We start from the raw sequence: 17,320 nt of genomic DNA on the forward strand, positions 1-17,320 counted from the left end.
AGGATCTAAAAAAATCTAGAAAATCACATTGTATGATTTTTACATAATTAATTTGCATGTTATTGCATGAAATAAGTACTTGATAAATAAATAAATAAATATTTTATACAATAGAAAAAACATAACTAAATATTTGGTACAGAAACCTTTGTTTACAATTACAGAGGTCAGATGTTTCCTGTAGTTCTTCCAAGTTTGCACACACTGCAGCAGGGATTTTTGCCCACTCCTCCATACAGATCTTCTCTAGATCTTTCAGGTTTTGGGGCTGTCACTGGGCAATATTGAGTTTCAGCTCCCTCCAAAGATTTTCTATTGGCCTAGACAGGTGTGGAGCCTGGCTAGGCCACTCCAAGACCTTGAAATGCTTCTTACGGAGCCACTCTTTAGATAACCTGGCTGTGTGTTTCGGGTCATTGTCATGCTGGAAGATCCAGCCTGACAATGCATCTTTAATGCTCTTACTGAAGGAAGGAGGTTGTTGCGATGCATGACCCCATCCATCATCCCTTCAATACGGTGCAGTTGTCCTGTCCACTTTACAGAAAAGCACCCCCCAAAGTATGATGTTTTCCCCACCATGCTTCACGGTGGGACGGTGTTCTTGGGGTTATACTTATCCTTCTTCTTCCTCCAAACACGGCGAGTGGAGTTGATACCAAAAAGATCTATTTTGGTCTCATAGGACCACATGACCTTCTCCCATGCCTCCTCTGGATCACCCAGATGGTCATTGGCGAACTTCAAGTAGGCCTGGACATGTGCTGGAGCGAGCAGGGGGACCTTGCGTGCCCTGCAGGATTTTAATCCATGACGGCGTAGTGTGTTACTAACGGTAATGTTTGAGACTGAGGTACCAGCTCTCTTCAGGTTATTGACCAGGTTCTCTCGTGTAGTTCTGGGCTGATTCCTGACCTTTCTCAGAATCATCTTTACCACACGAGGCAAGACCTTACATGGAGCCCCAGACCGAGGAAGATTGACAGTCATCTTGTGTTTCTTCCATTTTCTAATAACTGCAGCAACAGTTGTTGCCTTCTCACCAAGTTGCTTGCCTATTGCCCTGTAGCCCATCCCAGCCTTGTACAGGTCTACAATGTACAGGTAATGAGTTCAAATAGGTGCAATTAATACAGGTAATGAGTGCAGAGTAGGTGGGTTTCTTAAAGAAAAACTAACAGGTCTGTGAAAGCCAGAATTCTTGCTGGTTCATGGGTGATCAAATACTTATTTCATGCAATAAAGTGCAATTTAATTATTTAAAAATCATACAATGTAATTTTCTGGCTTTTATTTTTAGATTCTGTCTCTCACAGTTGAAGTGTACCTATGATAAAAATTACAGACGTCTCCATTCTTTGTAGATGGGAAAACTTGCAAAATCGGCAGTGTATCAAATACTCATTTTCCCCACTGCGCATATACAGTGGGTATGGAAAGTATTCAGACCCCTTTAAATTTTTCACTCTTTGTTTCATGGCAGCCATTTAGTAAATTCTAAGAAGTTAATTTTTTCATTTTTTTCTCATTAAAGTACACTCTGCACCCCATCTTGACTGAAAAAAAACAGAAATGTAAACATTTTTGCAAATTTATTAGAAAAGAAAAACTGAAATATCACATGGTCATAAGTATTCAGACCCTTTGCTCAGACACTAATATTTAACTCACATGCTGTCCATTTGCTTGTGATCCTCCTTGAGATGGTTCTACTCCTTCATTGGAGCTGTGTTTAATTAAACGAATAGGACTTGATTTGGAAAGGCCACACCTATATGTAAGACCTCACAGCTCACAGTGCATGTCAGACCAAATGAGAATCATGAGCTCAAAGGAACTGCCCAAGGAGCTCAGAGAAAGAATTGTGGCAAGACACAGATCTGGCCAAGGTTACAAAAGAATTTCTGCATTACTCAAGGTTCCTAAGAGTACAGTGGCCTTCATAATCCTTAAATGGAAGAAGTTTGGGACCACCACAAGTCTTCCTAGACCTGGCCATCCAGCTAAACTGAGCAATCGTGGGAGAAGAGCTTTGGTGAGAGAGGCAGAGAAGAACCCCAAGATCACTGTGGCTGAGCTCCAGAGATGCAGTAGGGAGATGGAAGAAAGTTCCACAAAATCAACTATTACTGAAGCCCTCCACCAGTCAGGCCTTTATGGCAGAGTGGCCCTACAGAAGATTCTCCTCAGTGCAAGACATATGAAAGCCCGCATAGAGTTTGCTCAAAAACACATGAAGGACTCACAGACTATGAGAAATAAGATTCTCTGGTCTGATGAGACGAAGATAAAACTTTTTGGTGATAATGCTAAGCGGTATGTATGGAGAAAACCAGGCACTGCTCATCACCTGTCCAATACAATCCCAACAGTGAAACATGGTGGTGGCAGCATCATGATATGGGGGTGTTTTTCAGCTGCAGGGACAGGACAACTGGTTGCAATTGAAGGAAACATGAATGCGGCCAAGTACGGAGATATCCTGGATGAAAACCTCTTCCAGAGTGCTCTGGACCTCAGACTTGACCGTAGGTTCACCTTCCAACAAGACAATGACCCTGAGCACACAGCTAAAATAACAAAGGAGTGGCTTCAGAACAACTCTGTGACCATTCTTGACTGGCCTAGGCAGAGCCATGACCTAAACCCAATTGAGCATCTCTGGAGAGACCTGAAAATGGCTGTCCACCAACGTTCACCATCCAACCTGACGGAACTGGAGAGGATCTGCAAGGAAGAATGGCAGAGGATCCCCAAATCCAGGTGTGAAAAACTTGTTGCATCATTCCCAAGAAGACTAATGGCTGTTCTAGCTCAAAAGGGTGCTTCTACTCAATACTCAGCACAGGGTCTGAATACTTATGACCATGTGACATTTTAGTTTTTCTTTTTTAATAAATTTGCCAAAATTTCTACATTTCTGTTTTTTTCATTTAAGATGTTGTGCAGAGAATACTTTAATGAGAAAAAAAAAAACTTTTTATAATTTACCAAATGGCTGCAATGAAACAAACTGTATATATATATATACATACAGTACAGACCAAACGTTTGGACACACCTTCTCATTTAAAGATTTTTCTGTATTTTCATGACTATGAAAATTCTACATTCACACTGAAGGCATCAAAACTATGAATTAACACATGTGGAATTATATACTTAACAAAAAAGTGTGTAACAACTGAAAATATGTCTTTTATTCTAGGTTCTCCAAAGTAGCCACCTTTTGCTTTGATGACTGCTTTGCACACTCTTGGCATTCTCTTGATGAGCTTCAAGAGGTAGTCACCGGAAATGGTTTTCACTTCACAGGTGTAACCTGTCAGGTTTAATAAGTGGGATTTCTTGCCTTATAAATGGGGTTGGGACCATTAGTTGTGTTGTGCAGCAGTCTGGTGGATACACAGCTGATAGTCCTACTGAATAGACTGTTAGAATTTGTATTATGGCAAGAAAAAAGCAGCTAAGTAAAGAAAAACGAGTGGCCATCATTACTTTAAGAAATGAAGGTCAGTCAGTGCGAAAAATTGGGAAAGCTTTGAAAGTGTCCCCAAGTGCAGTTGCAAAAACCATCAAGCACTGCAAAGAAACTGGCTCACATGAGGACCGCCCCAGGAAAGGAAGACCAAGAGTCACCTCTGCTTCTGAGGATAAGTTTATCCGAGTCACCAGCAATTTACAAAAATCGATAAATAACGTGGGTAGCCTAGAAACCTTTTTACAATAAATACCCATTAAAAAATAACCTTTAATATTGGCGTTTAAAACTATTAAGAGTCTCACAACAAATACTAAGTAACAAGAAAAAGACCTAAAATATAGGTATGTGATCCGAACCTGTTTATATAAATCACCCCAATCTAATACTCACTCCGTGAGGGTGTCTTAAAAATCCATTAATACAACCCAGGAACACCTAATAACAGAAGATTGGACGTATCCAGACAGGATCACCATAGCACAATACATAAAGGGAATAGAACACTTTTGTCCACAGAGCATAGAAAAAGACACTCTATAATAACAATGGGGCACCACAGATCCCCTAATTAAGTTGATACATCCACCTCACTAAGAGGAATTAATAATCCTAATTGGTATTTTAAAGGATATATCTCCAGGACACAGCATATAGGGCCTCACATGCCTCCCCAATTTGGGGGCCTGACAATATAAACTGCATTGCAAATTCCCTTATAGCAGCATTTTATCAGGGATAACTAACCCCCTGCAGTAATATTCCCCACAGGAATACCTATGTAGCCTTCACAATGAGCCAAGCCTTATTAAAAAATAAGACATATATAGACCTCTCCGGTATTTAAATCACTATTCATTAGCTCATGACATGATTTAAATCCAAAAACAATAGATGAGGAAATAACTTATCTTAATGACGTGGATCTCTGTTTCCCCATCAGGTAAAGGCTTCCAAGTGTTTAGTCAGATCAGGGATGTTTAATTCTCTCTATATTTTCTCAACGCGTTTCCCCGTTCAGTCAAAGGTTCATCAGGAGAAAAGTGTTTGCTTCAGCATGATAAGCACTGATACGATGTCCTGCTGATAAAATGCAGACTCTTTATCCGAGTCACCAGTCTCAGAAATCGCAGGTTAACAGCTGCTCAAATTAGAGACCAGGTCAATGCCACACAGAGTTCTAGCAGCAGACACATCTCTTCAACAACTGTTAAGAGGAGACTTTGTGCAGCAGGCCTTCATGGTAAAATAGCTGCAAGGAAACCACTACTAGGGACAGGCAACAAGCAGAAGAGACTTGTTTGGGCTAAAGAACACAAGGAATGGACATTAGACCAGTGGAAATCTGTGCTTTGGTCTGATGAGTCCAAATTTGAGATCTTTGGTTCCAACCACCGTGTCTTTGTGCGACGCAGAAAAGGTGAACGGATGGACTCTACATGCCTGGTTCCCACCGTGAAGCATGGAGGAGGAGGTGTGATGGTGTGGGGTGCTTTGCTGGTGACACTGTTGGGGATTTATTCAAAATTGATGCATACTGAACCAGCATGGCTACCACAGCATCTTGCAGCGGCATGCTATTCCATCCGGTTTGCGTTTAGTTGGACCATCATTTATTTTTCAACAGGGCAATGACCCCAAACACACCTCCAGGCTGTGTAAGGGGTCCACAGTCACCAGACCTGAACACAATCGAGATGGTTTGGGGTGAGCTGGACCCAGGGCCTGCTCCAGGTTTTTGTGGGCCCTGGGCGAAAGAGTCTCAGTGGGCCCCTTTAGCACATACCACGATTCATGATGCACAGATACCACAGAGAAATATATATATATAGTACAATGCAAAGATTTTACTTACTACATTACATGAGTGATATCTATTTTAAATTCTACAATAGCTCAGAAACCGGCGAATCCTCACAGCGCACAGTGCAGACCAGACAGTATAGTCCTCCATACAGTATAATGGCCCCCATAAAATGCTCCATACAGGATACTGGTCCCCATATAATGCTCCATACAGGATACTAGCCCCCATATAATGCCCCACACAGGATACTGACCCCCATATAACGCTCCATACAGGATACTGGTCCCCATATAAAGCTCCATACAGGATACTGGTCCCCATATAACGCTCCATACAGGATACTGGTCCCCATATAACGCTCCATACAGAATACTGGCCTGCATAAAATGCTCCATGCAGGATACTAGTCCCCATATAAAGCTCCATACAGGATACTGGTCTCCATATATCGCTCCATACAGGATACTGGTCCCCATAAAACGCTCCATACAGGATACTGGTCCCCATATAAAGCTCCATACAGGATACTGGGCCCCATATAACGCTCCATACAGAATACTGGCCCCCATAAAATGCTCAATACAGGATACTGGTCCCCATATAAAGCTCCATACAGGATACTGGTCCCCATATAACGCTCCATACAGAATACTGGCCCCCATATAACGCTTCATACAGAATACTGGCCCCCATATAACGCTCCATGCAGGCTGTTCCCCCCTTATAATGCCCCATGCAGGATGTCACCCCCCTTATAATGCCCCATGCAGGCTGTTCCCCCCTTATAATGCCCCATGCAGGATGTCACCCCCCTTATAATGCCCCATGCAGGATGTCACTTCCCCCCCTTTAATGCCCCATGCAGGATGTCAGACCACCCCCTCCCTTATAATGCCCCATGCAGTATGTCACCCACCTACCCTCCTTATAATGCCCTATGCAGGATGTCACATACTCACCCTCCTTATAATGCCCCATGCCGGATGTCACCCCCCCTTATAATGCCCCATGCAGGATGTCACTTCCCCCCTCCCCCTCTTATAATGCCCCATGCAGGATGTCGCACCCCCCCTCACCTTATAATTAATGCCCCATGCAGGATGTCACACACCCCCCCTCCCTTATAATGCCCCATGCAGGATGTCACACACCCCCCCCACCATATAATGCCCCATGCCCCCATACATGAAAAAAATAAAAAAATTCAATACTCACCTCACTTCTTACCTGCTGCTGGCGCTGCTCCGGACTCCAGCATCGCCCGCGTCTTTCCGCTCTGCTCTGACAGGTCAGGAGAGAGCGCGCGCAGTGTAAAGACGTCACTGCGCCCTCTGACCTGAGACGTCACAGTCAGAGGACGCGGAAGACGCTGCGGAGGCACGTGCAGGGGTAAGTATTGTGTCGGCTGCCGGGGCCCTGAGCAAGCGGGGGGGTGGCGGACGCTGACACCGGCACCGCACCGCTCACGGGTCCCATTGCATGGCGGGTGCCCAATGGCAGTGGGCCCCTCCGCCTGCTCAGGGCCCCGGCACTTGCCCGGGTGCGCCGGGTGCTGACGCCGGCCCTGGATGGACCGCAGAGTGAAGGCAAAAGGGCCAACAAGTGCTAAGCATCTCTGGAACTCCTTCAAGATTGTTGGAAGACCATTTCCGGTGACTACCTCTTGAAGCTCATCAAGAGAATGCCAAGAGTGTGCAAAGCAGTTATCAAAGCAAAAGGTGGCTACTTTGTAGAACCTAGAATATAAGACATATTTTCAGTTGTTTCACACTGTTTTGTTAAGTATATAATTCCACATGTGTTAATTCATAGTTTTGATGCCTTCAGTGTGAATGTACAATTTTCAAAGTCATGAAAAATCTTTAAATGAGAAGGTGTGTCCAAACTTTTGGTCTGTACTGTATATATTTATATATATATATATATATATTTACTGCTCAAAAAAATAAAGGGAACATTCAAATAACACATTCTAGATCTGAATGAATGAAATATTCTCATTGAATACTTTGTTCTGTACAAAGCTGAATGTGCTGACAACAAAATCACACAAAAATCATCAATGGAAATCAAATTTATTAACCAATGGAGGCCTGGATTTGGAGTCACCCCCAAAATTAAAGTGGAAAAACACACCACAGGCTGATCCAACTTTGATGTAATGTCCTTAAAAGTCAAAATGAGGCTCAGTATTGTGTGTGGCCTCCACGTGCCTGTATGACCTCCCTACAACACCTGGGCATGCTCCTGATGAGGCTGCGGATGGTCTCCTGTGGGATCTCCTCCCAGACCAGGACTAAAGCATCCGCCAACTCCTGGACAGTCTGTGGTCCAACGTGACGTTGGTGGATGGAGCGAGACATGATGTCCCAGATGTGCTCAATCGGATTCAGGTCTGGGGAACGGGCGGGCCAGTCCATAGCTTCAATGCCTTCATCTTGCAGGAACTGCTGACACACTCCAGCCACATGAGGTCTGGTATTGTCCTGCATTAGGAGGAACCTAGGGCCAACCGCACCAGCATATGGTCTCACAAGGGGTCTGAGGATCTCATCTCGGTACCTAATGGCAGTCAGGCTACCTCTGGCGAGCACATGGAGGGCTGTGCGGCCCTCCAAAGAAATGCCACCCCACACCATTACTGACCCACTGCCAAACCGGTCATGCTGAAGGATGTTGCAGGTAGCAGATCGCTCTCCACGGCATCTCCAGACTCTGTCACGTCTGTCACATGTGCTCAGTGTGAACCTGCTTTCATCTGTGAAGAGCACAGGGCACCAGTGACGACTTTGCCAATCCTGGTGTTCTGTGGCAAATGCCAAGCGTCCTGCACGGTGTTGGGCTGTGAGCACAACCCCCATCTGTGGACGTCGGGCCCTCATACCACCCTCATGGAGTCGGTTTCTAACCGTTTGTGCAGACACATACACATTTGTGGCCTGCTGGAGGTCATTTTGCAGGGCTCTGGCAGTGCTCCTCCTGTTCCTCCTTGCACAAAGGCGGAGGTAGCGGTCCTGCTGCTGGGTTGTTGCCCTCCTACGGCCCCCTCCACGTCTCCTGGTGTACTGGCCTGTCTCCTGATAGTGCCTCCAGCCTCTGGACACTACGCTAACAGACACAGCAAACCTTCTTGCCACAGCTCGCATTGATGTGCCATCCTGGATGAGCTGCACTATCTGAGCAACTTCTGTGGGTTGTAGAGTTCATCTCATGCTACCACAAGTGTGAAAGCACAACCAACAATCAAAAGTGACCAAAACATCAGCCAGAAAGCATTGGTACTGATATGTGGTCTGTGGTCCCCACCTGCAGAACCACTCCTTTATTGAGGGTGTCTTGATAATTGCCAATAATTTCCATCTATTGTCTATTCCTTTTGCACAACAGCATGTGAAATTGATTGTCAGTCTGTGTTGCTTCCTAAGTGGACAGTTTGATTTCACAGAAGTTTGATTTACTTGGAGTTATATTCTGTAGTTTAAGTGTTCCCTTTATTTTTTTGAGCAGTGTATATATATGAAGTGTTTGGCATAAATGAGTACACCCCTTTTGAAAAGTAATATTTTAATCAGTATCTCACTGAACATAAGAACAGTTTAGAAAATTTTCACAAGACTGAGTTTCATAGAACATTTTTTAACCCATAATGTGAATGCAAAGTTAATAATGTTATTTTCATTACAAAATCTTCAGTTTTACTCAAATTAGTTGATGCAAAAATGAATACACCCCACATCAAAAACTACTACGTATAGTATTCAGTATGACCTCTATGAACGTCTACCAACGGCACAGAGTGATGTTAGCATCTTCTGTTTCAATATAGATTAATACATCTCTGAATTCATAAAGCCATCAATGAAATGTAGCTCCGCAACACCAGCAGCCCCACATAAGGACACAGCCACCAGCATGATTCACTGTAGGCACTGTGATTTTTTCTAAATTCATTTTTCCAAATACCTGATGGTGGTAGTGCCCTTATGTAGGACTGCATAAGTGCTGCTGGTGTTGGGGAGCTACATTTCATTGACGGGGTCATGAATTCACAGATATACTACTCTATATTGAAACAGAAGATGCTACCATCATTCCATGCCCTTGGTAGATGTGCACTTTTCCTAACATGACAATACTGTAATTAAAAACCCACATCTGTTGCATTTCTGAAGAAGAACAGGGTGAAAGTGATTCAGTAGTCAAGTATGTTTCCTGATCTGAACCCAATTATACACCTATAGAGAATTCTAAAAAGACAAGTTGAGCATCAGTCTCCATCCATCATCTAGGCTCTAAAAGAGGTTGTTTTTGAGGAATGGAAAAAGATAGATGTTGAAAAATGTCACCAACTTGTTCATTCTATGCCTAGAAGACTTGATGTTGTCCTTAACAATCATGATGGTCATACAAAATACTACATGTAGTAGTTTTTGATGTGGGTATATTCATTGCATTAACTAATTAGAGTAAAACTAAAATTTTGCAATGAACGTTATATTATTAACCTTACTTTCATATTATCTGTTAAAAAACATATGAAACTCAGTCTTCTGAAAATTTTGGAAATTGTTTTTGTTTTCAGTGAGATATTGAATAAAATTGTACTTTTCAATGGGGGTGTACTCATATATGCTGAGCTATGTATATATAGTAGAAAAATACTACAGTACATTGAGTGTACTACGGTACATTGATGTTGAAGTGTGAATATACACATTTTGAAATACATTATTGCTGGGTAGACTAGAGTATGCTTATAAAATTGATGTTCTTAGAGCACAACCTCTTAGAAACGACTGTAACCCAACTCTCCTGGGGCCTAGGTCTACAAATGGTTTATAATTTAAATGGTAGGTAGCATCTGGGTTTATTTAGAAAATAAAAAAGCCGTGCACAAATGGGAAGCGAGCTCAGCAAAATATGGAGGCAGTCACTTACATTGCACCTATGCATTTATTTAATTTTTCTAGGAGGTGCCTGTCAAGGTAATTCTTTTATGTGCACAATAAATTAGGAGATTACTGCAAACTGTTTTGTACATTGAAATAAAAAAAACAGCTGTCACACCCTACAATCCTAGTGGCGGTTGTAGGCAGAGGGAATTGTAACATTTACCTTCAGGTTTATTGCCATTGGATTTGGAAGCTTTATTTTAAGATTTGTTAAAGGGAATCTGTCAGCAGCTTTTTGCTATGTAATCTGAGAGCTACATAATATAGGGCAAGAGAGTTGGATTCCAGTGATGTATCACTTACTGGACTGCTTGGTGTAGTGTTGATAGAATCCCTGTTTTCTCTGCTGCAGATCTACCAGTTCTCTGAATGCTGAGCTGTGTATAACCCCTCCCACATCTGATTGTCAGCTTCCTAGGTACACTGCACATTGTCAGTAAGCAGCTAATCACTGGTCAGGGCAGGGTTACACAGGTAATCCTGACTGCCAAGCACATGAGACGGAGTCCTGCAGTGATAATCTCCTGCTGATAAAACACTGATTGTATTGAAACTACAGCCTAATAAATTACACATCCTTGAAATTAGGCTCACTATATTCTATATTATGCTGCTCTCAGATTAAATAGCAAACACTTACTGACAGTTTCCCTTGAAGAAGTTATTTAGTGCAGAATTTTGGCATTCCCAGGAACATTGGGGGGAATTGTTCATTGTAGTGCAACGTGGCGCGAAGTGATAGCCGTGGGCGAGGTACTCGTGTTTCACTCCCCGGCACGCTGCATGAAAATGGAGGTCCTGGCTGGGTGTATGTGACTCGCCCCCTGGGCCGTGGGGTACTCGGTGCCGGGCCTGTCGTTGCTAGGGGAGATGTCACAGTGGCGGTGACCCGGTCCGTGACCCAGGGCGGTCAGTAAAAGGGGATATTTACAGGGGATTTATAGTTTTTATATAGAGTTTGTGACGCCACCTGTGGTATGCGGCTATGTGGAGCCTCCGCTGCGGAGCAGATCCTTTGGAGCTGATGTTAATGGAGTTGGTTTAGCTCTCCTCAGGTAGAGCTTAGCTCCAGGGCAGTATAGATGTTGTTGTTATGAAGTAGCACTCGTGGTGCAGTGTAGTGCAGGGAGTGATGGCGCAGCAGCAATAACTGACTGAGACGGTGGGGTGCAGTCTTCAGGGTTTTACTCACGATTTTCAGACTCCAAGTTACCAGGGCCAGGGTAACCTCACACGTCATCCTGTGCTTACTCAGGGAGGGGTTCAGCCAACCCTCAGGTACCTCCAGAGTACATAGCGGTACCCCCTTCTATGTGTGTTCCTTCTGGCCGTCTCCCTGCACCTCACACCTAGTGTCCCAATCCAGTGACAGCGGGCCTTGTCGGGCGACATCTTCTCTGTCCCCTGGATCCTCTATGGCTACCTTCTTCGTGAGATAGATGTGGCTAGTGGCTGCAGCACCTAAAATGCTGCAGCCTCTGGTTCCCTAGTTGAGACTTCAAGAACTCCGCTAGTTTAGGGACCGGTCCCCTCTGTGCGACCTGACCCCTCCACCGCCTGGCAGATTCGGGAATACAGGTGGCCTCCAGCACTACCCGTACCCCTGGGGTCCCTTCTACGTTCCTGGAGCCATTCTCCTGCTCCTCTCCTCCTCAGTCTGTCCTGAGCCTCTCTCTAGGCCCTCCTCCTGAGCAGAGCTCCTACACAGCTCCTGCTCCTCTCACTGTCCTCCTCTGACTGACTGGCTACACACCCAAGATGGCTTCCCTCTTTATACTACTACTAACAAGTGCTCCCCTGATTTACTTCCTCCACCCACACCCACTACATGGTTCCCCCTACTTTGGTTCCCCCACTCCAGCCAGGGACAGGGCTTAGCAGGAAGCGCGACGCATCTTGCCCCTCCAGCTGGTCTGGAGTAGTGTAGTGTTGGATGCAGGTGTTAGGGTTCCGGGCAGTACTCTTTCCTTACCTGAGAGTGAGATACCACACCTCTGGGTGAGATGCAGTACCTCTGTGGTGACCGAACCCTCAGGGGCGCCACATATGTACTTTGTATACGGGGGCGCTATGCCCTTGCAGGCCACATGGTGTCGGTGACATAGGCTGGCCAGGACCAAATGTTATAGAGTTCAATGAGAGAGATCTCCACTTAAAAATAAACTGTCTTTTACTGAACCATAATCTGGGGAGGAGTATGGACAGAGGATAGTGGATATCAATTTTCATGGACGTTTCTCTTAACCCACAGAACATTTTTTATACACCTTCTTTCTTTACTTCCTAAACTCACATGATTTTGCCTCAGTTAGTTCCTCTGCTTTCACCACAACCTAGCACAGTGCTTTGGGAGCTTCCCTTGTCCCCAAATTCCCCAAAAACGACACTACAGTTTAGTAAGCGAGAGTTCTAATTCTCAACCCCCGGTTCCACGTCCTTTGCCACTATGGCCGTTACTTAGCTTCTCTGCTTGCCGATGCCTTGAAACTACCGCCCAAGGCACTCTCTTCGTCTCACGTTCCCTACTCTGATGCATCCCGTTACCGCTTTGGCTTGCAAACTCGGAACCATACCACTAGGTCTCCTGCCTGGGATCCCGTCTCTAGTAAATCACTTACTTCATCTATCACTTTTCCTCGTCTCTACTCTGGATCTCGCTATCTGTTGCCTCAGTCTCCTCTCACTTCAGGGACACCCACTTCATGCCACTTTGTTCGCTAGTCAGACCATAGGTCTTCTTCTACTGCACGCTGGGCCCCATCTGACCCCTGACAGAAAACTCAGTCTGTCCCTTCACTTTAGCCCCTCCCACTCAGGACTTGTCCCAATCATTAACCCTAGCTCTCCCTACTGTTGGACAGAACACAACCTATCACTAATAACATACATTATTAAACATGTCGCACATCAAATCACATTAATACACATCTTCAAGAGGGAACATGGGCAAAACGTCCATCTTCTTACAGTAGTACACCAGTTTTCTAGTGGAAAAAGTCAGAAATTATAGGGATTGCCATATTTGCACAATAATGTTTATGACGAATAAATGGTTTCCGCTGCTCTAGGCCAGAGTTCCCCAACTCCAGTCCTCAAGGCCCACCAAAAGGTCATGCTTTCAGGATTTCCTTAGTATTGTGTAGACAGCCTGAGTATAATAAAATAAAACTTAACTTTTAATTAAATGTAATAAAATTTCATAATAATGTGCTCATGGTGCCAGCGCTCAATATAAAATCACGATCTCACCCAGGGCTTCCTATGTCAGATGGATTCAGGGTACCAGGTAGATTCTCCAAGATACAGGAAACAAATCAATGTGCCCTACTTACCCTGTCGCGCCCTGCAAGTCTCCCATGCTCACAAGAGCAGTACCCAAGTGGGGCCTGTAAATAAATTTACCCCTCAAAAAATATATTCCTCCCAACGCGTTTTTGCCTCAATAGAGGGGCCTCTCCAGGGGAGTGAACCCAGCAAAAAAGACGGGGATTACTGTACATCCTTGTTTAGGGCGAACAGATGGAAGCTACAAAAAACACAGTATATGCATAAAAGTTTCCTAGTGCTTCAATGGCACAGTATTACACAGGTGATGGAATTATTGCCTGTGAGGGTGATGGGATTATCACCTGTGCAATACTAAGGAAATCCTGAAAACATGACCTGTTGGTGGCTCTTGAGGACTGGAGTTGGAGAACCCTACTCTAGGCCAAATTCTTGAAAGGGGACAGGGCTTCTAACAGCCCAATAAATTTTTAGACCACCAGTCATGGACCTTATAAAATCATGAGGCATTATATCAGTGTGAGTCAGTCCACCCATCCATCACAAATGACAAAGGTAAGAAATAACAGTGTTAGTAAAGAATAAATGTAGTTGTAGATTGTGAGCCCTCGAGGGCAGGGACTTCTCTCCTCCTGTACCAGTCGCTGACTTGTATTGTTCAAAATTATTGTAATTGCTTGTGCTTTGTATACCCCTTTCACATGTAAAGCGCCATGGAATGAATGGCTCTATAATAATAAATAATAATAATAATAATAATATCAATTAATATTTATTCTTAGTGCCGGTGGTGACATAAGTGGTAACAAAAGCCGTTCTGAAAATGGATGCTCTGATTCAACATCTACGACTTCTGAGGTATTCCCAAGCGAATGAACAAGTAGAAATGATTATTATCTACGGAGCTGTGTTCTCCCTTGAAGAGCATATTAATAAATGTGTATTGTTTAATGAAGCTAGCAGATTATTATTATTTTCTTAATTTTGTTGGACAGATAGTAAATGATCACTAGCACAAGATTTTAATGGGGTTGTCTCACTAATTGATATTACATTATTAAAGGGAATCTGTCACCAGGGTATGTAATCAGAAAGCAGCATGATGTAGGGTCAGAGACCTTGATTCCACCCATATGTCACTTACTGGTCTTCATGCTGTCATTTTGATACAATGACTGTTTTCTACACCGCAGATCTAGCAGAATGCTGAGCTGAGTATTACCCCGTCCACAACACTGATTGGCAGCTTTCTGTGTGCACTGTACATTGACGGAAAGCTGCAAATCAATGGGGGGGTCATGGTTAGACAGAGCTGTTGACTAGGAGGCACAAGACACCTTGTCCTATAATGATAATCTCCTGCTGATAAAACACTGATTTTATTGAAACAGCAACACACAGCCTATCAAGTGACCCATCCCTCGAATCAGGCTCTCTGGCCCTACATTATGCTGCACTCAGATTACATAAAAAAAACCTACTGCAACCGGACTCCCAGCATTAGGGCCGGCTGTCAGTCAGTGCCGGGGGCGCAATTACAGATATCGAGTGGTGACTGAACCAGTGGCGGCGCCGCCCTCGTGACTTTTTTTTTAGCGTCATTTTGGGGTACATATAAATTAAGGTATAAACCTGTTTGTTCTGAACTTTCATCTGTTTTTCGGTTAGTTTGTAAGAAGTTTGGTATCCCGTTAGCGGAAGGTAAAACTGTTTATCCTATTAGTTGTATTGAGTACTTAGGTATTGTGATAGACACTGTTAAGGGTGAGTTTCGTCTACCGTTAGTTAAGATAGATGAATGTAGGAATGCTCTGCTTGCATTGTTTAATAAGAGGAAAGCGACAGTGAAGGAAGTCGAGTCATTGTTGGTCTGTTAGCGTTCGCCTCTAGGGTGATGCCTGTGGGCAGAGTGTTTTGTAGGCGCTTGGCGTCGCACATTGCAGGGATCAGAAATCCATGTTTTCATGTGCGTATAACTAAGGAGGTTAAGGAGGATTTAAGAGTTTGGCTAGAATTTCTGCAGTGTTTTAACGGTCAGGAGATACTTCTTTTATTTCAGAAGTAGAGTTGTTTTTTTTATGAATGTAACTCCTTCCATAGGTTTTGGCGTTTACTGGGATGGTAAATGGTGTGCGAGCAAGTGGCATCCGGCTTGGATAAAGAATGGTGTTTCGAATAATTTAGTTCTGTTATAGCTGTTTCCTATGCTAGTGTCGGTAGTTCTTTGGGGTAAGCAGTTGTCAAATAGGAATATTGTCATTCGCCCCAGTAATAAAGGGGTAGTGATGGCATTAAATTGCTTGTCAAACTGCTGAGGCATTTAGTGTTGTTATGTTTAACTTGGAACATTTGGCTGAAAGCGGTAGAGGTCGGTAAGGATTGGGCTATGTTCACACACGTTGGGTTTTGCAGCGTATTTTGCTGCCGTTTTTTATACAAATTTTCAGCTGCGTTTTGCATGACCAGCAAAGTCTATGAGAAACCAGAATTCTCTTTTCACACATCTAGGTTTTTTTTGCTGCGTATTTTGTGACTTGGTTGTTTTTGGAAAATAGAGCATGTCACATCTTTCAGCATTTTTGCAGCAGAAAACACCAGGGGCGGACACAGACTGTAGTGGGCCCCTGTGCAAGAAATTTTGGGGGGCCCCCCCTGCCCTTCATAAGGCAACAAAGTTATGTAAACATAACCCCCCATGTGCATCTCTCACCCCCCCATGTGCAGCTCTCATCCCACCCATGTGCAGCTCTCACCCCCGTGCATCTCTCATCCCCCCCATGTGCATCTCTCATCCCCCCCATGTGCATCTCTCATCCCCCCCATGTGCATCTCTCACCCCCCCATGTGCATCTCTCACCCCCCCATGTGCATCTCTCACCCCCCCATGTGCATCTCTCACCCCCCCATGTGCATCTCTCACCCCCCCCATGTGCATCTCTCATCCCCCCCGTGCATCTCTGATTCCCCCCACTCCTAGTTAATTAATTGTATTTAAAAAAAATAAAACTTGTTATACTTACCCCCATGCAATCCCTGCAGAATCCTGGCGCTCGTCCACGTCGCTGCCACCAGGTTCTCCTGACGTTCGGCCATGTGACGGCGCCACATACATAGCCATCAGCTTTTGTTTTGGCCAAAAGATTTTTAAAGCCGCCACCACGATAAGGTAGACTCTTCTGGGCGGGCCCTACTCTAACCTATTAAAATTTTCTTAAAATATCCAATACTCTTTTTAGATATATTTTTATTTAGTTTTCTTTAAGGGAATGTGTCATATACATTTTTTTTTAAATGACCAATAATACCACATACAGGGAATACCGCCACACCATGACCAGACCACATATTACCACAACATAGTGACCGAATAATACCACACAGAAGGGAGAAAAACTGCCACACCATGACCAGACCACATATTACCACTACAGTACTAATATTACCACCACATTACTAATATTACCATAAGTGTCATTATACACGGGAGCTCTATACATGGTATGTATAACGTAAGTGTCCAGGTAATCTAGTGATCACCAGTGAAATTATACACAGGAGCTCTGTATATAGTGTCAGTGTACAGGTAATACAGTGACATTATACACAGGAGCTCTGTATATAGTGTACAGGTAATACAGTGATCATCAGTGACATTATACACAGGAGCTCTGTATATAGTGTCAGTGTACAGGTAATACAGGGATCACCAGTGACATTATACACAGGAGCTCTGTATATAGTGTCAGTGTACAGGTAATACAGTGATCACCAGTGAAATTATACACAGGAGCTCTG

The 17,320-nt window shown here is 44.0% G+C and overlaps 1 protein-coding gene across 4 annotated transcripts in view; it reads left to right on the top strand.

The window, feature by feature from the left end:
* Window positions 1-17,320, top strand: part of LOC141257723 (interferon-induced, double-stranded RNA-activated protein kinase-like) — a 153,963-nt gene that overhangs the window by 48,080 nt on the left and 88,563 nt on the right. For all 4 annotated transcript variants that reach the window (XM_073672617.1, XM_073672618.1, XM_073672619.1 and 1 more), the window contains exon 9: window positions 14,308-14,383. In XM_073672617.1, coding sequence (XP_073528718.1) covers window positions 14,308-14,383 — 76 coding nt within the window. The remainder of the gene's footprint in view (window positions 1-14,307; window positions 14,384-17,320) is intronic.

The sequence above is a fragment of the Phyllobates terribilis genome, unplaced genomic scaffold (assembly GCF_046119375.1).
Source record: "Phyllobates terribilis strain yellow unplaced genomic scaffold, ASM4611937v1 Scaffold_3__8_contigs__length_932513732, whole genome shotgun sequence".
NCBI classification, from domain to species: Eukaryota; Metazoa; Chordata; class Amphibia; order Anura; family Dendrobatidae; genus Phyllobates; species Phyllobates terribilis.